The sequence below is a fragment of the Mercenaria mercenaria genome, unplaced genomic scaffold (assembly GCF_021730395.1).
Source record: "Mercenaria mercenaria strain notata unplaced genomic scaffold, MADL_Memer_1 contig_1713, whole genome shotgun sequence".
Classification (NCBI taxonomy): domain Eukaryota; kingdom Metazoa; phylum Mollusca; class Bivalvia; order Venerida; family Veneridae; genus Mercenaria; species Mercenaria mercenaria.
This window is the reverse complement of record NW_026459714.1, coordinates 26,705-52,770: the sequence shown is the minus strand read 5'-3', so window position 1 is coordinate 52,770 and position 26,066 is coordinate 26,705. Positions and strand designations below refer to the sequence as shown.

General features: G+C 33.5%; 1 protein-coding gene across 1 annotated transcript; it reads left to right on the top strand.

Moving 5' to 3' along the window:
• The first annotated feature begins 12,085 nt into the window (after positions 1-12,085).
• Positions 12,086-16,231, top strand: LOC123553808 (uncharacterized). Its single transcript, XM_053532715.1, has 7 exons — positions 12,086-12,123; positions 12,635-12,770; positions 13,236-13,282; positions 14,000-14,196; positions 14,438-14,475; positions 14,706-14,843; positions 15,604-16,231. Exons 1-7 carry the CDS (start codon positions 12,086-12,088, stop codon positions 15,871-15,873), a joined length of 864 nt encoding a protein of 287 aa, XP_053388690.1. The 3' UTR covers positions 15,874-16,231.
• The last annotated feature ends 9,835 nt before the right edge of the window (positions 16,232-26,066 follow it).

Below are 26,066 nucleotides of genomic sequence, written 5' to 3'. Positions count from 1 at the left end.
TTTAGAGTTTAATGCGTGATAAATATAGATATTTATAATCGAGACAATTAACCTCGAATGAAGTGTTATAAACGCTTTTCGATTTTCATCGTAAATAGTAGTAAAAACAACTAATTCTTATGCGTTTCCGTATCATATAGTCTGTCAGTAATTAAATTTTAAAGCATTCTTAAGAAATATAGCATTAATTTCCACATATCTAAAAGGGTATTTTTTGTTGTCGAACGATCTGAAGGCCAGTGCCTTTAAGTGTGATTTACATTGAAATGATGTATTGTTTTATCCAGTTACGGAAGTAATGATAAACGTTCTCAGTCTAAAGACCAACTGAGTTGCAGTTAAAGTCATATTTCTGAACATAGCCAAACTGTGACTATTAATAATGGACGAAGCAACATTACATTGCAGTCTAGAGTTTAACTCGGTACAATGTCCTACACCCCAACCTCCCTACAAACACTTGCACCAACAAATATTACACAAAGTTTTCCACCGTATGCGACATTAATTTTTAAAACAATTGATTAAATAAATAAACATCACAACAAGTATCCGATACTGAACAGGCATACTCAGATAAAGCAAACTAGACTCCTTTTTCAGGCAACGAATTGTTACGGGTTAGTCTAACAGAAAATATGTAAAATGTTGTGAGGTAAATACAATCTGAAAAGTAGATCCCTCGGAAGCACCGAGAACAAGGTAAACACTTCAATTTTCGAATAATTGACATACAATATCTTAAATGCAGATGTAACTTCACTTAAAGTTTTCCAAAAATAAATACTAAGATTTGAAGGATATGAATCATTATATTTTATTTCTAGAGAACTCCTTTTACATTTTCACATAATATAGCATGAATAGTTCAGTAAAGTATCAATAACATGATATGTTTAATTACAAACAGGTAACTGAACATAGTACACAGTGACAAAGTCAGTGAATAACAACGACAACAGTCGTAAATTCTTTTGCCAGCAATACAGACTTCCCTACTTATAGACAGTACAAGATGACTGAAGGAAGATAAAAGCTGTTATTAACGATACATACTTTGTGACTGAGTTGTTTCCCTTTGTAAGGCTGTATTAAAATCACGAAGAGAAAACAGATATAAAGCTAAGAGATTGATATAAAACATAATTTGTTATTTTCATTCTTTAAAATTTTAAATTATCTTTATAATAGTATTTCTTATTCTTAATAACAATTCAGTCATGCCTTTTCTAATTTAACTAATCCATTCTAAGACTATGTATTGAGAAAAATATTTTGCCAGTGGTTAGGTTATAAAGTACACCGATTTTCATTTTCTTCAGTGTGTTTAGGACAATAGAAATAGTCACTGAGTTAGAGGTAGAGAAAAAAGACCAAGAGAAGGTAACAAAATCTAGATTGTCAGTTGATACTGTAATATTATGAGCACAATACAATAGGAGTACCCCAGGAAAAAACAACAACAACAGCAACAACAAAACATAGGATAAGACAAAAATAGAGAGGGAAAGAAAATAGAAAGGCAAGGGGGTTTAGCGCGTGAGTTTTCTATCTGTGTGACGGGGTGTTTACATGTATTTGGAGGGAATGGGCAACCTATTTGTTAACCTGATACAAACAATATAGAAGCGCTTTCATTTTCAATCTTATGATATAAGAGCATAAAAGGTAGCAAGAAATATCATTTATATAAATCTGGTATAATAGTAATCAAAATGATTTTTTTTTAAGAATTTCTATTCTATCAAGGGGAGGAAATGTCTCCATTGACTTTCGAAATTTTGTAACTTAAAAGTTTGAACTGCATTGTATTTATTTACTTTAAATAAGTATTTAATACACTTTTTTCAGTTTTACATAAATAATTATATGATTTACATGAAATAAGGACAATGTTAAGTACATCTGGAAACAGTCTGTTACCAAATAAAATATCAGTATTTGTCCAGTTTGCACCTAATGTAATTGATGAACACTTACTTTGAATCCAGTTTCTAACATTTAACCAGAATGTGGTTATAAATGGACACTCATAAAACAGACGTAAATAGTTTCTGTAGCTCTATGACAAAAGGAGCATTGGTTATCATGTACAATTCCCATTTTGAAACAAAGATGGTTAGTTCCTAAGATTCTGAGATTGAATCTGTACTGTAACAACTGTAGTTTTGGATCTGTTGTAACTTTAAAAGGTAGACTGTACATCTTTTGCCAATCAAAGTTAAAAGTTAACAATATTTATCTCTTTATCAATTTTTGCTGAGATATTGGTTTGTGTTTCGTACCACAAGTGAACCTACATCCCTGTTTTTGTTTAAGAATAATTTTAGTCAAAAGAGGTTGTAATGGAATGTTTTTCTTCTTTGCCTTATGTGAAACATGCAAGGTTTTTAAATAAGCTCGGATTGCCACTACTATATTATTATATAACAAAACATTGTTTCCTTCTGTTTCATATATTTCTTGAAACAAACCAAGTGATAGCAGATTTCCGTCTTTGCCCATAAAGTCATTTACTAAAACAACACCTTTACAAATAAAATTTCTAAAACAGAATGGCTTTCTGCCTATATGAAATTTATGACTATTAAAAATTGATTCTGAAAGAAAATCTTCCCAATTTGCTGGGGTTTTTACAAAAAGTAATTGGTGTACTGGTCAAATACCTACTAAACCATGAACACTTCATGGCAATTATGAACTTTTCAACATCAATTACTCTTAAGCCTCTCCTTTTAAAGTCTTGTTTAACTGTATCTCATTTTACTTTATTTTTATTCCACAGAAACTTAAAGAACATATTTTCTATTTCCTTTATTATATCATGTGACGGGGTAGGAAGACTAGCAAAAGGATGATTAATTTTTGGTAGTGCTAACGTTTTCAAAACTACATTTTTCCAATAGGAGTTAAAATCCTTTTAGACCAAATTGTCAATAGAGTTTTAATTTCTTCAATTTTTGGGCCAAAATTCAGTTGTACAATCTCTTCTAAGTGTATTGTAAAATTTACTCCCAACAACTTAAAGGTACTTTCCCACTGCAACGACAAATCTGGACAAATACAGTTATTACTGTTCCTTAAAGCACCAATCCAAACTGCTTTAGTTTTATTTACATTTACATGGAGACCTGATATTTCTGCATAGAACTTTAGCACGTTTACAGTATTTCTCAGTGACTTTGCTGAACCATCTAACAAAACTTTAGTGTCATCGGCATATTGTGACAGTAAAAATACCTGTCTCAAATACAGCAAATATCAAATATTTTAATTCCTTTTATGTTCTTATTTTGTTTTATTGAAATAGAATGTATTTGAGCACAGAGAATGAATAGATACGGAGACAGACTGAGGATCGCCTTGGCGACAAGCACGATGTACATAGAACCATTCAGATAGATGACAGTTACACAAGACTGGATATTTTTGTAAAAAACTTGAATCCATTTTAGAAAGTCACCACCGAAATGAAAAATCTTAGTACATTATACATATATTTACATGATACAGAATCAAACGCTGCTGCGAAATCAACCAAAAGTAGCATCCCTGGGATATTTTGTTCTTGTGTGCAGCTCATTACATCATAGATTAGTCTAATATGATCACCAATAAATCTCCCTTTCAAAAAACCACTTTGGTTTTCACTTATCACTGTATCTAGAACATTTTTCATTCTATTTGCTATACTAGCAGAAGCGATTTTGTATCCGACATTTAACAGTGAAATAGGTCCCCAGTTTTTCAACAGTAATTTATCTTTATTACCTTTTGGAATGCATGTAAATACTCCTTGCTTTTGTGTTATTGATAATTCTCCATTTTCAAAAGAGTAGTTCATTGACCTTACTAAAAATATACTTATATCAATCCAAAGTACTTTATAGAATGCCGCTGTAAAACCAGAACGACCAGGAGATGAATTATTAGACATATTCTTCAAACTATAAAGCATTTCCTCTTGTGTCAAGTGACCCTCAAGTTGATATAGCAATATATTAATATATGATATCATTTGGGAGATATAATTATAATTCCAATATTTATAAATGAAAAGCCTGAATTTGGTCCAATACGAAAATTAATTCACCTTTACAATGTTAAATGAACATATCCAGTGCTTATCGACATTTGAGCACCCCGATATAAATAAAGTAGATCAATGCCATGTACCAGGATGTAAATTAGGTTTTATAGGGGTAATTACAGGTTATGTTTACAATATCTAATGTTACGATCTTTATACGACCCTAACAAAAGACTAATTTGAAGTATAACTTGACATATAGAAATAAATAAATGAATAAAATTTGGTTATTATCATAAATCACTTATTCCTTTCAACCAATTGAACTGCACACTCAAATTACAAAACATTCGCAGTATGTCACTCCATCAGATATCTTTCTTTTCATATTATTGTAATATAGTGTACAGTTTCATTTGATCATTGCTTTTAAAGTTTGTAAATTGATTATTAAATAAATTCAGTATTTCACATTAGTTAATTTTTTAAGACTATAAGGTTATTCAGATTAAAACAAGAGAGCGATGATGGTTCTAAATCGCTCACCTGACTTACTTCTCACCTCAGATAAACTAGTATTCAATCTGGCATATATTTCCTAGAGAAAAACAGTCCCAGTCGTGTTTTATCAGGTAAATCATAGACCAAGTTTTTGCAAGTAATAGTTACCTAGCTTTATACCTCAGACGACTAAGTTTTGAACTTGACCTTGAGTTCATTGACAAAGATTTATGATGACCAAACAGAAAAGGTGGCCTCGAATGTGTTAACAAGGTTTTCTAGGATTTTAGCTAGTGACGTTTAACCCAAAGTAACCTACTTTTAATCACGACCAAGAGTTTGTAAAAGACAAATATTCCGACATAGTTTATGAAGATCAAGTTGAAAATGTGACGTCAAAAGTGACAAGGTTTTCCTAGGATTTTATCAAGTGACAATGTTTCAGATCTCAGGTAACAGGTATTTGGTCATAAGCTACATTTTATAGAGACAAGCGATCTGACAAAGCCTCTAGAGTGTTATAAAGTTTTCCCTAAGATCAGACCTAGTGACCTAGGTAAAGACCTCAGGTAACCCAGTTTCTGAACCTTACCTAGATTTGATAATGGCAAACATTCTTACAAAGTGATATGAAGATCGCTAGTGGTAACAAGATTGTTCTATGATTTGACAAAGTGACCATTGCTTTGAGCCTTAGGTAACCTTATTTTGAAGTCGACCTAGAATTCATAGAGACAAACATTCTGACAAAGATTAATGATGATCAAGTACAAACTGTTTCCTCTAGAGTTGATCACAAATAAGCAAATTTCAAAATTGACCTACTTTTCGTAGAAATTAAACATTGTTAGTTCTTTAACGATTGGGTAGAAAATGATATGATAAAATGTTATCTTATAATTTGACATTGTGGTCTAGTTTTGATCCAAGATAAGTGTTTGACATTTTATTATAGGTAACATTGTGACAAAGATTCTTTAACATTCGGTCAAAAATTGTAATCTTTAGAGTATCATCCGTCAAATTGTAGGAGCACTTTATGCTCAGGTGAGCTACAACAAATAATTTTACACTTCTTTGTTTCGGTAAGAAAGTTATATTACTAGAAGTCGTAAGTTTTGTCTTCCTAAATAGCTTCAAGGGAAGGATGCGGGCATGACTGTTTGTTTAAATTAAGTTACCATCATTATTAGTTTTATTATAAAGTACAACGCCATTGATTGTGTCATTGTATATAAATAGGCGTTTAGCCAAATTATTCAGTTTCAGTTTTCTTAATGTGTATTTATATCTGAGAGGTAATGTTTTCATCGAAAAGAATCACGAAGCATACTAATGTCAATTGTTTGACCTAGATCTACTTATAAACGTTGTTTCTAAGAAAATGCACATCGACAAAGAAGAAAATTCAGATTTGCATCGATAGCGTACTTTCGAAACGTACATTTAATAAATTCTTCCTGATGTTTTTTTTTTATTAAAAGTTATCATTTAAATAATTAATACTTCGTACATGTGTAAAAATCAGGTTAAGTGAAAAAATGTTATCGTTCTTACACGTAAAATTTTGTTGAGGTATATTTAGGTGTAAAGAAGTGAACGCCTTAGTCTGGCACAATTAAATACCTAATACATTAAAACTTGGTTATCACAGCGAATGTAATATAAAGATGTATAATGTGTTTTAAAGGGTACCTAGAAATAGTAGATAATACCATATTTAAAGACCGTTTGCTCGTCTTAAGGCTCGTCTACACTATTCAAGAAAACTTGCACAAGATATAAATCACAGCAACTTGTATAGTGTAGACAGTACATTGTGTCCCCCATTAGTGTCTTTTTGAATGGCAGTTTCCAGATAATTTTCGGCTACAAGATCTTGTAGCGTTTAGAACTCATCGTATTTTTTTTTGGATGGTAGTGCTGTCAAATGCTCTGATAAAGGGTTTTTGATGAGGAGCACCTGTCCAGTGTGGTATTTTGTTTACAATTTTTCATTAAATGTGTATTGAGATCTAATAAAACCATCATTGAATGTTTGGCTTTGATAATTTAACAATAAACATGGCAGTGTGGACAGCAGAAAAAAAGATGTTTTATTTGAATGACATGCTCAAAAGCCAAGTTTATATAATTCAATAATAAAATTATATCTAGTACTCCAGTGGAACAGTAGCATCAGCAAGTTCGGTGTTCTCAAAAAGTATTTTTACATTATCAATGATGTTCTCACAAAGTTACATATTAACAAAATATGACTGTTTTATTATATTTCCTGAAATAATATCTTTTAAATAGCTTTGTTCTTCAACTGGATATGTATCACTTCAACTAGAGTTTTTCTCAATCAATGTTTTCACCAATGATTCATTTTTTAAATGTACAAATATTTGATCTTTATAAACACTTTGTACCGGTATCATTTCGGCCATCTTTTTTATTTACCTGTCATGATTTCCCTCCATTTAAAATTCATGTGTGTTCCAAGTTCAAGAAATATCGCAAACCACTAATTGCTTGTACAAGATATAAATTATCTAGTGATTTATGGGCCCTACAAGATTTTCTTGAATAGTGTAGACGAGCCTTTAGATTTTGTGTCCATGTTTCAGAAAATAAGCATCGTGCTATGAACAGATCACATTTTGTTCTGAAAACATATTTGAATCACAAAACAATTTCGCTTTATTTTGTCCCAATGTATAGAAATTTGAGACTGAGATGTAAATTACAACGCCCAGCTCCATGTAATTTTGTCGAATACCAATTGAATTTCCAAGTCTTTTCTACATGTATAATTTACGCTTATCTCTACAAAAATGCTTTTATTTGAATATTCGAACTATTTTGAGCATTGTTTAGTACTAAGACATGCAAGGTAAATAGATAATTTATATTTTCCATACTGTTTACCGCTCTTACCTCAGTCTTTGACAAGTGTATTTTTCGGACATTTTTAAGTTAGCCATATTAATGCATGTGTTTATATTGCATAGAACATATTACTGCCGATTTGCGAATACACTTTGACACAATCTGACTTGTTCGTTTTATCAATTCAAACATGCAATTTTCATTCAATTTTCTGTCTCAAATACAGCGAAGTACAGCATGTATTTCACAAACGAATACAAAACTCTGTATACAACTCCTATCGGATACTGATAAATATTTAATCAGAATGACGAAATAATCTCGACGTTCCATGTGTCAAATAGTTGACCGTTCCAAACGAATTTTCAGTCTTATTTGTCTGTCATATAGTCAATTTCGGCTGATATAACACTATAAATTGGCTTATGTATATATAAAAAGTGTCATTAAAACAGTACTTATATCTGCAATGATGCATTCGGCTATCGCGCTTTTTCCCAGGCCGGATAACCCTTTGGCCAGGCGACTCGAATGATCCAGGCCTTGCAAAATTCACGAGACCCGAAAACAGTATTGCAGGTTAAAGTTCTGTTTTCATAACCCTATAATACACAGTCGAACTGCACTACAGATTGATATGGACAAAACAGAAAAAAAGTGATATCAAAGGCTTTTAATTTTCATTTGTCAATTTTTTGATACGTAAATATAAACAAAATATAAACAACGGGAAATAGTTTCAAATTTACAATTTATCTAGGCTACAAGCGTCATATTTAGACATATAGTTAGTGTAAGATAAAGTCAAAAGATTAAGACAATAAGGCTCTGAAAAAGTATTGCTGTCTTAATTATTTGATATTTATCTGTCTCAAGGTAAACCATTACTTACATAATAACCTAGTGTATTTATAAAATGTATGGGAAACCGATATTTGTAAGATAAATTATTAGACAATAAATTAGTAATTTGTTACCTCAATATTTAACTACTTGTTATTAAATCGGTTGTTTCAATCAACGATTTATTCCAAGATTCTATTACCATGATAATTATATAATCTAATTTGGTCCAGTTATCATCATTATTATTATTATTATTATTATCATCATAATTATTATTATCATTATTATTATTATTATACCAGATTTATATAGCGCTCTTTTCAAGATAAACACGTTTATTTTGGCCTGGGTGGTTCCAATACTCCTGCTTTCATACGTTTGAGTACTGTATAATCACCCCTTGGATATGGTGTCTGCTTTTTAATTTTGTCTTTTGGCAGTTCCTGTAATATGCAGGCTCCATAATCTCAGATCCCCTTTCTAAATTCCAGTTTGTTTAGTTCTTCCCATTGTTTTCTCGTTCAAGGCCAACGGGGACCATACGCCGCTTTTCATGGAATTACACACTAGTGTAGCATTGAAGGTTCCATGTATACCGCCGTATGAACACATCTGCGGATGTCTCTTCGCAAATTGTTTTTGTACTTTTAGCATGCGTAAATGTTGAGTTCTGCTCAACCCGGGGCTAGAGGCCGTAGACGGTAGCATACATTTCCACTACCGTCCATGAAAATGCTCAGTCAAACCGAGCCTGCAACATTTTCGTTTTTGTTGTGTTGAGCGACCTGGGGAGTTTCCACTTTTTCTATTTTACATAGCGCAAACGCAGCCACACAGGTTGCGAAATTCAATCTCTACTAGTACAGACACAGAGCGATCTGACCAGATCTATAAAGCCCCCAGAACGGATAGAGAGACATCCTTTTTCGATACAGGCCTGTCCGGCTAACTTAGCCTAGCTCTTTGCCAATCAGTACAAGCCTCTAAGTTAGGTGGGAGACACACAAGAGCATCTAAGAAATTTCACTGTCTGGACCGGGATTCGTACCCCGATTTACTTTATCTACAAACAAACGCTACGTGTAAACAATGGAAAAAATAGATAAATTTACAACAGAAAACTGCTCACAAAATCGCTTTGATTAAAAGTGTTTGCTATCCTGAGCTCGAAGTGTTAGTGGGAGCTTTGAAAACGTTGGGTTTATATCGCCCGTCCGTTCATCATCCATTCTTCATCTTCTGTTCTTTTAAGATTATACTCGCCTAAACTACAAAGAGAATTTCAACCAAACTAGAACTCTTCATGTGAGAAAGTCATTTAGTTGACTTAAATTTCAACCCAGGTACCCGCCAACTCCACCATTAAAAGCTCTAAACCATATAAAACACAAAACGTCTGGAATTGCCTCCTCAGCTATGCAAGTTCAGTCCCATTCTCAGTCTATTTGCCGAGTACTGACTACTGTGCCCCTTAATTAAGCAAACTAAACCATGCTTCAACTGTATTAATACAGTTATTAAAAGTGAGATATAGATCTACTTAGGTGCAGTGTTACCAATATAAACGTATCAGAAACCTCTTAACCCAACAAAAACGTCACCTGGTATGCTCCACACAGCAAATATACAATCCAGCTCCGTCAGCTACCGGCTACTGTACTGCTTACTTTAGGTTGGTTTTGTATTTATTGGATTTAACGTCGCACCGACGCAATTATAAGTCATGGTAACTTTCCAGCTTTGATGGTGGAGCCCTTCCGTGCATTCTTTCATCAAGGGCGGGCACCTGGGTAGGACCACCGACTTTCCGTAAGCCAGCTGGATGGCTTCCTCACATGAAGAATTCAATGCCCCGAGTGAGGCTCGAACCCACATTGGTGAGGGGCAAGTGATTTGAAGTAAGCGACCTTAACCACTCGGCCACGGAGGCCTCCGCTTGTTTTAGGTATCTATTCCCTGTGTAAACCATACTTCTATGTTTACTTTTATCTTTAACACAGCACCTTGAGAGATTTCACTTGTAATAACTGCTGAGTTTTGTCATTAATCAATTGAAATAAAATATGTCCTTTACTTTTGAGATCCATTATAAATAAATTCTGAGCAGCATGTTGACTTTTCTTTTACTCACTCATATTGTTGTTCTAAAATACTTAATGTATTATTGTTTATGGCATGGTTCCATTATAGTACTGTATTAGTACTATCATATACCAGGTATGATTTACTTTGCTTAATATGATTAATTGTCACCATTTATTTTATTTTAAAGGTAGCATTACAAAACATAATTTCAACAAATGTGCATTAAACACCGACGAATCAATTGGCAATAATTTACAGCAGTAATCCGATGACACTATCAGTTCGTTACCTCTTAAAATCTTAAAAGTTGTTTTAAAGGTATTGTGGTCAGATTATGACAGAACTCTTCTATTTCAGATGACACTTCAATAGATTTCAAGTAGTCCATGCTTCCGAAGGATCTTCTTACAGATTTTGTAACAATCACAACAGCAATCTTTAAGTGTCTGGTGGCGGCTGTAAAAGCTCTCCCTGTACTTGGATTCAGTGTTGTTATATCTTTTGGACCTTTGTGATCATGGAGGCAATTCAATACTTGTGTATTAGAGTTCCGCTGGAGGCAGTGAGAGATTATCCACTTTCTATTACGTCTGATGAACAGACAATCAAACCGAGTCTGCAATTATTTTGCTTGGTTGCATTTTATGCTTCTGGAAGATTTTCTTACAGATTTTATTTGCAATCAAAATTATCTTGAAGCTTCCCAGATGCATGAATTATGTATGATGTAAAGGTATTAGTGGTGATTTCTAGAGCTGCTTTGACATAGGTAAGGAAGTTATGATACTTTTCACGGAAGTAGCGGATTGTTTGATATTGTCTTGAAGCAGACTTATATTTTCTGGTCATTCGGGATCATTGATTTCACTCATTTAGATTTGAAAATTGAATACTGCTTAAGCCGGCGTATGGAAGATTATTTATGCAAAAATTCTATTATTGCATTTGGTCAAATGCTTTATGATTCATGACAAACATTATTGCATTTGGTCAAACGCTTTATGATTCACGACAAACATTATTGCATTTGGTCAAATGCTTTATGATTCATGACAAACATTCGATTGCATTTTGTCAAATGCTTTATGATTGTAGACAAATGTATGTTATGTAACGCACTTTTGATGAATATAAACACTATATGCTTGGTGTTTGATAACATGCTTCCTGCATAGCTCTATATCAAATGTTCGCATGCATATACTTCAATTAGTTTGATGCACAGAATAAATCAACTGTTTGCATGTATGACCATACTTTGATTTTGTTAAGTAGCTCTTCCATATGCGTTTGCATTAATTACAGTTTTAAATAGGAAAAAAGAAATTTCGATACTTGGCATATCGACAATGCACTATCCACCATACACTAAGTTCTTTATAACTTCAACGAAGCCGGGAACCGGCAAATTTTGATAAATTTTAATGCATGGGGCGCCACATGTCCTAAAATTATAAGTACTGATCCCCAGGCTTGTTCAATTGCTATTAAGGAACAAAAACGAACAAGTTCTTTTAAAGCGCCAGTATGTTTTAAAAATAAAAATTGTTTCTTCACTAACTTGCTTACAATCTATCCTAATAACGTATACAGTACCTTCCATGTGAAAAGACTTACAGAAAATGTCATAATCGTAAAGGAAAAAAATGTGAAAGTGAAAGTAAGATATATCTCCGGTTCTAAATTTAGCGCGTTCAAGCGTCACCATACCACGTGACTGATCACATGGTACACCAAATCGAAACAAACATGGACTCCAGTAGTATGATACAACCTCGACTGCGACAGTAAGTTTTACTTCGATTTTTCTTTATTGTTTAGAAGATCTTGGTTTTAGGTACATCCTCGTTGTAACAAGGGACATTTAATATACTACTGGGTTGCTTCGAGATCATATCGAACAAATCAAGCGAGTAAAATGATGCAAATTTGATCTAACATCCTCCGGGGCTCCGAAGGGATAATCGTTGGACCGCTGTAATATCATTTTATATTGCAGCAAATCTTGAAAGACTCGCCTGTGCATGTATACAATTTGTGCTGTTGACCAAATTATAGTCTTTTGATGAATGTATAATTAGTACAGAAATTTGCAGACCTGAAAAAGTATCTAGATGACACTAGATCTATTTGAGAAAAAAAATGATGACACAACCTAGAAAGAGAGATCAATACTGACACTATTGAACAGAATTATGTTGACCATTATAAATCAAATAAAAAAAATTAGTGTCAAAGTCGGCAAGATATATCAAACAAATACAACATAAGCTCATGTGTTCATATGATTATGAATAGGCTAATTGTTACTCGTCACCATATGAGCCGTGCCATGATAAAACCAACATGGTGTGTTTTCGACGCGCATATCTCCAGATCAGCTTGTGCATCAGCGCAGTGTGGTCAGTATCCATGCTGTTCTCTAACGGTTTCTGTAAGTGCAATAGGTTATGAATGCGAACAGAATGGGTTCTGACCAGACTGCGTGGATCTTGGTTTTCTCATGGTGCCGCTCATATATGATTTTTTATTGTATGTTAAGTACATGCTATTGACTGGTCTATCATTCAAACTAATTTTGCTTAAAGTGAAACTGAAAAGTTGAGGAACTGGTAAAATTCATTTCAGGTATCATGTAATAACACTATTACGGAATGACTGCATGGTCATTATTCAAAATTGTTCTGACACAGGGACCATGATTTGTGTTCTTTATGATATTTTGTTTCTTGTAAAAAAAAATATTTATTTCTAGAAAATGTAAAAATATTAATCAAATATAAACAGTCAAGCTTTTGACCTTTGGACCATGCTGCATAAAAACATGACAACAAAATAATTGGCACAAAGATGGGAAGTATTAGCTATCTCATTTAGTTTAATTATCTTTTTATTCCAGGGAAGTTATTTTGGTGATCTTGAAGATATTGAAGGAGAGTTAGAAAGGTAAAATGTCTTAACATATTAATTTCGCTTACAAGTATTACAATATAATATGGGATTCAGGATCAACCTGAGTCTAAACATAAAGTATATCTGACTGAAAATGATAAGCTCCGACTGGGATTCAACTGAATACCTTGACATTACCACATAGCTGCACCTTTTTATGATACTAAATGAGCCACGCCATGGGAAAACCAACATAGTTGCTTTGTGGATCCAGATCAGCCTGTGCATCCGCGCAAGCTGGTCAGGATCAGTGCTGTTCGCTAACATTTTCTCTAATTGCAACAGGCTTTGAAAGCAAACAGCATGGATCCTGACTAGAAGGCACGGATGGACAGGCTGGTCTGGATCCATTCTGGCCACAAAGTCATTATGTTGGTTATCTCATGGCACTGCTTAAATATATCTTTTCGCTTTAGTTTTTTCTCCTTTCCCTTAAAAGTTGTGAAACTGATACCAGATATTTGTGAACATTATATTATCTTATTGCAATGAGCACAAATGATGCAAGAGATACAAAAGACATGCAATTGTTACTGTAAAGTAAAAATACCTCATACTTAGCCTTTCAGCCCAATAATTGATCAAGTACTACTGATGCTTTTAATATATATCCCAATTAATAAATTTTAATATGGCAAACTATGTCCATTTGTTGTTTCTGCAGAATGTTAATGAATTTCATCATGTATTGTCTTCATTTTTTAATATGAGGAATAGCAGTAGAAGAGGCAGGGGCAGGGGCAGGGCTAGAGTTAAGACAACCAGTGGAACAGACAGAGGTGGAAGGGGAAGAGGAGTTTGGGGCAGTAGGTCCAGAAGCAGTGGTGGAAGCAGGGGTAGACGAGGGCAAGGCAGGGGTCGGGTGGTCGTGCAAAAGTACCAGGTTGTCCAAGTTAGACAAAGAAAGAGTCGAAGAGAGATTTAAAGAAAGGTCAGACAATGCCGAGGTATAAATAGTATTTCTACAATGTGATAAATATCTTGCTGTTATTGCCGGCATAATTAATTATCATAAAACAGCATTAACAGCATTTGTTTCATAATATAAACCGTTCAATGAAAATTAGATTTTCCTGTTTCCTTCAGTCTGTGATAATACAGTTTCCGTCTTCTCATACATTAGTTATTAAAAATCAATATCTTCACCAGAATTAGCCAGTACTGGTACAGTCAAACATGTGAAGAGAGTCAGCCTACTGTATAAAACTATTTAAATACTTTATAGACAGGTGGTGTTTAACAACAGGTGTGTCTGTCCTAATTTTTTAGTGTAAATTTTCAGTTCTGGTGCTTTACATACATGACAGATTTTAATAGAGTTGGTTTTTAATATGGACTTGACTATAGTTTGACAGCACTAGGATAAGACTATGAAATGAGTATTCTGATAATATCATATTAATTTTCTTTCTGATAGGAATTGGTGAAACGTATGGACACAGAGAAGCTGAGGAATCTGGTTCTGGCCTTACTGAAGAGGGAGCCGGGGCTTCTCTTTGATCTTGTAGAGGATGACGCCGTCATCATGACGGGACTCCACCACCATCACCTCCAGGTTCTTCAGGCAACATAGTACCATCATGGTGCAGATGTAGTTTCTGCAGAGAAATGCCCACGGATTTAGAAAAAAAAATGTTGTGGTTGTATTCCACAAAACTGTGTGAAGCAGCGAGATGTAAGTTTATCTATTTTTAAATTCCACACTAGTTTTTTTCAGCTTGACATTTTTGTTTATCAGTGCCAGTGTCATGAAAGTTCTGCATTTATTTATTTTTTCCACAACCAGGATGTCTATTGCTTTCAAACTTGACACATACATTCAACATAATAAGACATCATAGGATTACTGACATTACTCTCTTTTAATTTTTTTAAATTTTATTATTATTTTTGTTTTGTTTCCACACATATTCAGCACATTGGGACAATCTAACACAGCAAGATTACATTGTAGCAAACTTAGGTCCCTTTTTATAGAATACATGTATCTGATTTTTCTTCAACATGTATCTGATTTTTCTTCATGTGTTTGTCTATATTGTGTCCCTTTATCTTAGAGCACAAATTTCAATACAGTGCAACCTCTGTTGAGCAGTGCCCTTAGGGGGATACAAATATTGACAATTGTGTACATGTTTTTGTTCGAGAGAAGTAAACTTTAAAGTATATTTCAGCTTAGAGAAACTTTGATGATGTTATAGAGCAATTAAAATTATTGCACAAGAAAGTGCGGCTCTGGAGAGGTTGTACTGTATTATATATTAAATAGGTACAGATAAGTCAGTAAATCCATGAAAAGTGTGTGTTTTTTTCAGCAAATGAACCGTATTGTTCTTGACCCAGGAGTAATGGCAATAGGACAGGCCTACTACAGGGATATGTTGGGAAGACATCGCCAACGAGTTGAAGATTACAATAGAACCATGCGACATGCAGGATATCGCAATTTTACACTTTGGAGATACGGACACTTGGGGGCTGGAATCAGACGAGTGATTCCTAGTTGCTGTGTTCTAGCTATAAGGCAAACATTTCCTTCAGCCTCAGGACAGTACACAGGCTTTGTGCCTGCATGTTTCGTTTGAATTACATTGTCATTTTACAGACCTTACCATTTTTGTGCCATGTGTAATTTACTCAGAGGAGAATAACCCAGTTTTCCAAAGCATGGTCAAGACAGTCATGTGATTATTCACCTATACAGTGCCTTTTCTTTAATGTATAAAAGGAAAGACTGTGAATATAAAACCCTTATGAAAGTTCTAGTTTAGGTCTTGGAGACTTTTGTTCACATTCAACTACTGATGTTTATCATTTGAGTTTGTTTGCTTATGATTGACACTTTTGAGATACAGTTTGTATTGTCTTTAGACTACAGGAAATCATGAGGAATTTTCAAGTGATGTTATTTTCAACATCCAAAAAAAAGCTGAAGTAACTACAGTCTGTCAGTAATATATCATTTATTAATAACAGTCATGAGTTCTATCTACATATCAAAAGCTTAACAATGGTTAGTTAGTGTCTTGTAAAAAAGAAGGGTGTCTAAGAAGTTTTTGGAATTTGTTTTCAGTACTGAAAAATTCATCAGACATGCTAGTCACACACAGATTAGGTAAACCAACAAACGTAACAGTTTTACAGAAATTAGTCTTTTGTTGTGTGCATTTGTATAAAGAATTCATTGTAAGCTTACAAAAAGTAACTCCACACATAAATGAAATTGTTCCATGAATTTCTGAGACATCCTTTGTATTTTATGAACAAGCATATGTAAATTAAGCAATTCTAGGTACAAAGATTCATGTGTTTCTATGTAGAACTATTTTTATCATATCTTCACCGAACTATAGAATAAGTAAGAACAAAATGTTTCAACAAAGTTTGGTCAGTAGCCGAACAGCCCTATACATTCTATAGTTAAAACCATATAACTCCCAGCATTTGAACAGTTTAGCTCCCATTCACATAACTGGTTCTTACCTTTGGTAGTAGGTAACATTCAAGTAACCCTGACCTTTTACCCTAAAAAAATAATTGGGTAAGGTACACATGAAGACCAAGATAGCTATGAAGTTTCAAGGCCCTAGGTGAAATTCTTGTCCAGATATTGCACAGAAACCATTTTCAATGTTTGACCCAGTGACCCCGAATATACAATGAGGTCATGTACACATCAATACTAACATAGGTATGAAGTTTCAAAGTCCAAGGTGTAATACAATGTACTGTCCAGATATTGAGTGAACACAAAGTTAAAATGTTCAGATTCCTGTGACTCAGTGACCTAGATATCATTTGAGGTCATACAGATGTTTACATGTTCAGGTTCCATTGACCCTGTCCTGATATCATTTGAGGTCATATACACATAAAGACCAACTTAACTATAAACTTTCAAAGTCTTAGACAGTACTTGTCCAGATACTGAGCGAAAATTATTTTCAATGTTCAAGTCCCTGTGACCTTGACTTAGTGACCTTGAAATCATTAGAGGTCATGTTCACATCAAAACCATCATAAATTTGAAGTGTCAAGATCCTACGTGAAATACTAATCCAGATATTGAATAAAAACAACCAAGCTAACATGTTCATGTCCCTGTGACCTTGACCTTTGAAGCAGTGACCTTTTAACAAAAATGTTAATGTACACATAAAGACCAACAACATTACTGTGAAGTTCCAAGATCTTAGGTGAAATACTTGTCCATATATCATGCAGAATTCATTTTTCCAATGTTCAGGTCATTGTAATCTTGACATTCGATTCAGAGACATTGAAATCAATCATGGGTCATGTACAAATAAAGTCCATCATACCAACATGTCAAGCTATTGAATGAACAAAAACGTTAACATGAGACTCGTTATTCCATCCATCACAAGCCAAAAATAGAAATTGTGTGTCGCTATTTCTCGGTAAAAATCCATAAGTACTGTTAGTATACTGTAGCCAGAGGCTTCTGCCTCATGAGTACTCCAGAAATCATTTACAGTCAAACTTGTTTTTAAAGACCACCTTACCATGGTAAATTTATGTAATGAACTTGTCCATTTTTCAGTTACGACAGGTCCATTAACTGTTAAAAAGGGGTGCTTACCATAACCTATTGACTGAATGGTATACAGTGCAGATGATGATCAGACTGCATGGATGTGCTGGCTGATCATGATCTATACTGGTTGCAAAGGCAGAATCAGTTGTGTCCAGCATGATAAGGGTTAAAAGAGACTACCTGGCTCCAGGGACCACATGTTTTGTTTCTAAATTATAACATTTACAGTGTATTTTAACCCATGAAAAAAGACCATTTGTCTTTCACAAGGGTGGTATTTATAGACAAGTTTGACCATATTGCCCATTAACTGGTTAATCTGTCTGATACAAACTTTTTGGACTGTATCATGAGATTGTATCATGTATCATACACCATGATGTCATATGTCCTCTTATTAAATGGAGTATTTTTGATCATTAGCTGAACAAATACAAATACATCTAATATGTCAGATATAAAATGCAGCCATTTTGAAAGTAAGTCCATTATTGATCAGAAATATACTCCAGCAAGAAGAAATATGCCTTCTTGTGTAATGAAGTCCACTGCGAAAAAAGAGTTAAATACGGGAGTGTACGGGATCCCGTATTTTACCCATATACGGGAAGAAATACGGGAAAACTAAAATACGGGCGTGTACGGGGCTTGTATATTTAAAAGTCCGTATACTAATAAAATACGGATTTCCGTATACTATGAAATACGGAATTCTTAGTATACGATATCCCGTATATTATTGAAATACGGGAAATTCTAAAAAGGCGTATTCTGATCGTATACAACACCGTATATTCCCGTATATGTCTTGTGTACGGGAATACATAAATCCGTATATTACGAAAATACGGGAGGTATATTTCCCGTATATGTTTCATATACAACCCCGTATATTTCCCGTATATTCTGGATATACGGGATATGTATAGTTTGTATATTTCGAAAATACAGGGATTAAATGTCCCGTATATTCTTTGTATACAACTCGTATATGCCGGAATTACAGGATTTAAATAATTTGTATATTTCGAAAATACGGGACGTATATGTCCCGTATATGTTTCATATACAACCCCGTATATTTCCGATATACGGGATATGTATAGTTTGTATATTTCGAAATACATGATTAAATTTCCGTATATTCTTCGTATACAACTCCGTATATTTCCCGTATATGCCGGAAATACGGGATTTAAATAATTTGGTATATTCGAAAACACGGCACGTATATGTCCCGTATATGCTTGGTACAACTCCGTATATTTCCCGTATATGCCGGAAATACGGATTTAATAATTGTATATTTTAAAAATACGGGACTTATATTTCCGTATATTACTTTGTATACAATCCGTATATTTCCCGTATATTCTGGATATACGGGGTATGTATAGTTTGTATATTTGAAAATACAGGGATTAAATTTCCCGTATATTCTTCGATACAACTCCGTATATTTCCCGTATATGCCGGAAATACGGGATTTAAATAATTTGTATATTTCGAAAATACGGGACGTATATGTCCGTATATGCTTGGTATACAACTCTGTATATTTCCCGTATATGCCGGAAATACGGGGTTTAAATAACTTATATATTTCAAAAATACGGGATGCAATCAATATGTGTAGTGAAAATTATATTCTCCGGCCATTTCAAAGGTCAAACGTTTTGCATGTTTTCGAACTTGTACGTGTATGTAGAATGAATGCCAATATTGAAAGAAAGAAATGTTTAATACTAATATGACGTGAACTGAAAAAAGCATTCACGGACCAAAACAGGTATAAATTTAAAATCAAACATGAATGAAAGGACGGATTACACCAAACCGGAAGTGACTACTCAGTGTTACATGTGAAGTAGTCCAAAATGTAGTTCCATGCTATGGATGAAATCTGGTATAATGAGTGACACGAGGAGGTGACAGTTAAATTTTTGGCTTATGTTTATTGCTTATAGTATTGAGAATAGATCTAGACCATTTTCATTGTAAATTTCTTGGAATAAGTTTTATTCTTTGCGAAAAATGTCTACCTACGCGTAACTGCAAAACGGCTGTTTTCATGGGGGCATTTTTAGAGGGTGATGTTTCTCAGAACAGATTATTTTTCTTATATTCAACATAACATGTCAATATTTTTCTATTTTTGATAAGAAGACATGTTATACTAAATGACCATATATGGTTTTCATATCATTGAAATGCTCTAAAGTGCTGAAAATGAGTTCTGAATGCTTTGTTATTAATATGAAATAAATAAGGAATTGAATTGGTAGAATGTAACCTCTAGCGCGTTCCCGATTTATTTTAACATTTAATCTAAATAGCCGATTGAGAAAAGAAAAGGATTAATCAATTCATCCCTATTTAATTGTAGTGATAAATACATCCGTTGATCATCGCCATTGTAAAAATCTAATGCAAGCATAAATTAACTGTTTTTCTGCACATTTCCAACGCTTGTGCATACAATGCAAATATTTATAGAAAAAAAAAGAGGAACTAATCCATTTATATTTCGTACTGAAAAAGTATATAAGACATGTATTGATACTTTACTTATGAAATCAATTCTAATATTTTAAGACGAAAAATAATCGATATAATGTGTCTGCGTCCAAAGATTCGAACAAACGCCTTCATATGAAATATTTTACTTTTTCTGTGCGCACGTGTTAGCTACCACGTGCGTATGTGGTAATTCACGTGTGCGGGTGATAACTATCACGTGCGCAAGTGACAGCACGTTATACTACCATGTGCCCATGTGATAACTAACACGTGCGCACGTGTTAGCTGATCAATGAAAAAGCGTGAAAGATCTGCAATTTTTCTAAATGGATGTCTTTCATAAGGAAGTGTTATTTATAGTTAGCTGTAATTTACGAAGTAAATGTTTCTTGTTTATGAAAAAAGGCTGATAACTCGATTAGTTTCGTCGGTAATATTTCACGTTCGCACGTGTCAGCTAACAACTGCGAACGTGATAGCTATCACATGCGAACGTGTTAGCTAAGATAGTTATTACGTGCGCACGTGTTAATCAACACATTCGCACGTGGTATCTAACATGTGCGAATGTGGTGCTAACACGTGTGCACGTGATAAATAAAATGTTTCCTCTGTCCCCTCTATTCCACTGTAGTATACACTGTGGCAGACTATTTTATTTCTCGTGGATGTAGGGTCCTTTAGTATTGACCTAGCACATGTGAATATTTCGTATATTTCCATAAATTCATTTTCAATGTCCAAACATAAATAGCGATACAAATATTACATATATAATTCTTAGTTGATATTATACTATCGCATGTGCAGGTAGCTGGGCGGCAAAGCGTTTAGCTGCCAATATCAGTGTAGTGGGTTCGAGTTTTGGCCATACCTTTTCCCCTAAATTTACTTGCAAACTTTCCACTTATTTGTCAAACGCACCGTGATATTTATGGTCCATTTATTAAAAGTTATCATATTCACCCGTGTAAAAAGGTCAATTATTTAAAATATTCTAGACAAAAAGAAAGACACATTACCAGTCACAAGCGTACTAAAAAATAAATACTTTAAGAGAAAAAATAAAATTTATAAAGATAAAACAGGTAGCGATAACATCACATTACTTTACTTTAAAGCAATGATAACCGTGGTAACGTGGATGGCGTGACACTGATTGACTGTATAAAATACAAATATACAAACATCTTTAAAGATGTATTCTGCTAATCTTTTATGGAACTATCTTATGTTAAGATATTTACTTCAAATGAAGAGAATCCTCATCAAATATATTTAACTTCACTAAATATATAGATATATTGTCTATATTTAGCTACATTCATAATCAAATGTCATGTAGTAACAGCTGATTGTGTAAAAAAACTTCCAGTTTTTTTATGGTAGCACACATTTATACTGTTACAGCTGTACATGTATACAGTGTGTACTATTATTAACCAATTTGATCAGTGTTAATACACATACATTTGTTTATTCCATGTTTTACATAAACTACTGGTAGTATTTTTTTCATGTTTTCAAATATGAAATTCGGGTCTAGTATACCTTTAAAATTAACGAAAACGCTCGAAAAATATTGGCAAAGATTAATGAGTGTCTTTCATTAAATCAAATGATATAAGCATTTACACTGATTTACCCATCTCCACGAAAATAAACTGTACATATAATTTCTGCGAACAGTTTTACTGCAATATTAATTGATAATAATTGTATGCATATTAACTAAATCAGATAGATAGCCCATATACCCTAAGCCTGGTAATCCAGTCTGACAATTTCTAACATTTTTCTACCTGCAAATGGGCGATATCGGTCAGTTAATTCCCCTGATAAAACAGGTGCGCGTATAGGTGGCGCTACATGCGAATAGGTCCTAGAAAAGTTTGTATACATTATTTACATCGTTATACAGTCGATGACACTTCAAAATATTAGTAGATTTGGAAAGTATCCGACAAAGTCATCAATGTTAGTTGTTTATCACTTGAGCAAAATTTTGATTGAAGAGCTTTATTCATATCTATGGATATTCTATGCTGTAGACTGTTTTAAAGTACATTTTCTGTGTGTCAGTTTATTTATGGACTGTATGATTGTCATATTTGTTAATTGTGGCAATAAGTGCTTTATTTAGCTTTAAAGTATTTTTTTCAATAATAAATGCCCTCCTTGGAAAATCCTTTTATCATTTTGCAAGTATTCAGACTATATCAGTATAGACAGTATATAGTTACAACTTAATCGGTAAGATCTGCATACGCAGTTTAATGCAATGAGGTCTTGAATAATATAGAAATTATAATAATAATTACTGTAAAACGTTAAAATATACGCCCTTGTGATAAGATGTCCCTTCAATTCTCCATTAGCCCAGTTAATTATCACAGCTGTTTTCTCATATATTTTATGAAAATATCATACATGAGACATAAATGATCTCTATTGACAAATTAACTTATCTCGTGTTAATTTTAATTTTATGGTGCTGCCTCTTTAATTTTCAGTCAATTCAAATTCACAGCAACTTGCCCACATAAAGTGAAAAACAAATTTCCAATAAAATGGTCATTGGTTCAATCTCAAATTTTTGTCGGGCTTAAAGCACCGCCTCTTGAGATAACACCCTAACAATTAGTTGAAATGTTTTTAATCAACAAAAAACCCTGACACGTTTGTTTCTTAACTGTAGAAAACAAAGTAGAAATATCACAAGAATGTCAAAATATGAATCTTTACATATTATAAAAACACCCGGAGGATTTTTAATATACAGACCACAGGTTTGTAGAGCTTTGGAAAAAAAAAGAAAAAAAAATGTGAGACCTATTAGACATTATGTCAAATCAGTGTTAAAAGTATTAAGAAAACTTGTAATATGTAACACTCACGTGGGAGCAGGAAGTGTTAAGTCTGCTTCAAGGACATATTCTTTAACCCCCTAGAGTTAACAGGACACATGTCATGCACATTTTTGTGATAACAATCAGTATGCAGTGGATAAGAAATTTTATGCAATCTTAATATCCAGAGTCACCATTGTCTATGTGAAACAAAGCATCCATACACGGGTAAATTTAGCAATATTTTTAGCTAGCTAAATTAGCTAACCCAGCTTTGCTCACATTTAAATAGAAATGTGACTCGCTTAAAAATAAATGCTTCGACATTATTTCAGTTATTTATTACTGGCCAGCATTTTGAAGTGAGGCTATAATTTCGTGTTAAAAGCAGAAGAAACAGCTATCCAAATAGATGATATTGATAAATTACATGATTCTATCTTTTTAAATAATCTAAACCTAATCACTTTTTTAACACTATGATAAAAGCCGAGAGTACACCGCATGATAGGACCTATTCGCCCGAAGCGACACCTGTTAAATGATTTGGGAAGATAACCCGCCGAATGCTGCTATTGACAATATCAGAAACTCGATGAATGCCAATTAACAGAAATTAGCGCAAATTAATTGGGATCTTTAATGCATAGATATTAGGTATCCAATCAGTTGAGAACACGCTTCGTCACGCTTCGCGTGTTCATATATCCCGAAGCGATAACATCTGGCTCAAGTGACCGCACGCGATAATCTGTATTGCATATTTCAGAGGGAAAGGAAGTCACGAGTAAGTACTTATTTGATTTATATGTTTTAATTTTTAATAAACCGATTTTTTTTGTGACAAACCAGACCATGAATTATTTTCAATTAATCGGAAACACGGGTTGCTTTTTATTGCTTTAACAAATTCAGAAGCGTCAAAAAGGTCAGTTTAATTTTGTAATCTTAATATAAAAAAGAAATTCAGAATAGCCGTTAAGTAGTTCATTCATTCATTCATTCGATTGATCATTTCTTCACAACTAATCATTTAACTATTATTTCATTCATTCTTTCATCCGATAGTCTACAAGGATGTCAGTCACCAAATGTTGATGTTGCAAGTGTTTGAAATAAAAAATATCGTGCAAAAATCATTTGATGAATACCATTCGGGTTAAACGAGATTAAAGTTGAAAGGACAAAAACAACTCCAGATAGAAGTTTTATTTCGTAGAAGCTAGGTAGCCGAGGCTAGCTTTAAGAATGAATAAGGCGGCACGCACGTTCATTCATTCGATTAAAACTGGAATCTCGGAAAAGCATTAATAAAGTTAATAATTACAATCTTTTATTTTTAGAAAATGGGTACCGGTAATCTGACAAAATAACGCTTTTTTCTAGATGGCACTTTTGAAAAAATTACAACATCTCTTGCCTCTGTCTAGAGAGAAAATGTTTTTCTCTGCGAAAATATCAGTGTCAGTATGAAGAAATTAATACTATTACAGATTATTTTATCTCTACAGACTTTGTAAGTCTATGGAAGCGGTTGTCATGCGTATTTTTTTTTTCAAAGTATTATATAAAAAAAAGGTTGGTAATAATAACAATTTATATTATGTAGAATTTGATTATTAATCTGAAAGTTATAAGAATTTTATAGTGACCTAAAATACATACATACTATAGATCTTTTGAATTACCAATTTTTAGTAACATCTTTAAAACCGATAAAGCGGGAGAACAAATAATCCAATTTGTCGATTTCCGTACAAAGTGTTGTTGTTGTAACACGGGGTGGGGGGTGGGGTGAATCGATAAACTAATAGCTTTGGTCATTAAAATTTTTTATCTGATGCATTTACAGGCAAACGGTTTACTAACGATGTACTTGAATGAAGTTTAAATTAATATTAAAGTGAAATGCGGAACAAGTCGAATATGTATATAATACTTTATTTATTGTCAAAATAAAAGTAATATTTATCAATATGAATATGGTATCTAACATATTTAAAATCGTTACATATTATACATCTAAAACAAACATTTACTTTCAGGACCATACATGTACAAACAATAAGTAAATTGCTCAGCTTAGTCTGTTATTTTAAATCGATTTTCAACGGACCATTTAAACATTTTAACAAATTAAAAGTTGACGATATTCCGATTGACTGGTATTTTTTCAGTTCTCTGTTTTACGCCATTTTACAGCTGTAAATCTTCAAATATGACCACAAACGTCTTTTTTTTCAGCAGGCGCAAAATGATGTACTTAACAGGTTAACCATAAAACCATAAAATTTAAAGTACCTATCACTTGTAGTAAGTGGGTTAAGATATTTTTATGACCCAGCTTGAAACAACACTGACCGGATATTTCTTATCCCCAGGCAATATTGTAATACACAATGAAATTTAAAGGGTGATTAAACATTTGACACAATTAAATTATCTTATTTTTGGTGTAACTGTATGCAATATTGGGGTTAAAATAAATTTAAGAAATAACGCAATGTTTAAACGAATACTAAAAAAAGGCACTGGCCTCCAGATCGTCCGACAAGAACAGAAAAAAAATATATATAATTGAGCCGTGCCATGAGAAAACCAACATAGTCTTAGTTTTCGACCAGCATGGATCGAGACCAACCTGCGCATCCGCGCAGTCTGCTCAGGATCCATGCTGTTCGCTAACAGTTTTTCTAATTCCAATAGGCTTTGAAAGCGAACAGCATGGCTCCTGACCAGACTGCACGGATGCGCAGGCTGGTCTCGATACATGCTGGTCGCAAACCCACTATGTTGGTTTTCTCATGGCACGGCATTATATTTTTTTTAGATATATGGATATTAATGGTGT

Bases quoted from the DNA above. Each gene is read 5' to 3' on its own strand.
- LOC123553808 (XM_053532715.1), top strand. From the start codon at position 12,086: ATGGACTCCAGTAGTATGATACAACCTCGACTGCGACA. The intron at 13,283-13,999 runs GTAAAATGTCTT...TTTTAATATGAG, and splicing joins ATTGAAGGAGAGTTAGAAAG to GAATAGCAGTAGAAGAGGCA. The intron at 14,476-14,705 runs GTCAGCCTACTG...TCTTTCTGATAG, and splicing joins CAGTCAAACATGTGAAGAGA to GAATTGGTGAAACGTATGGA.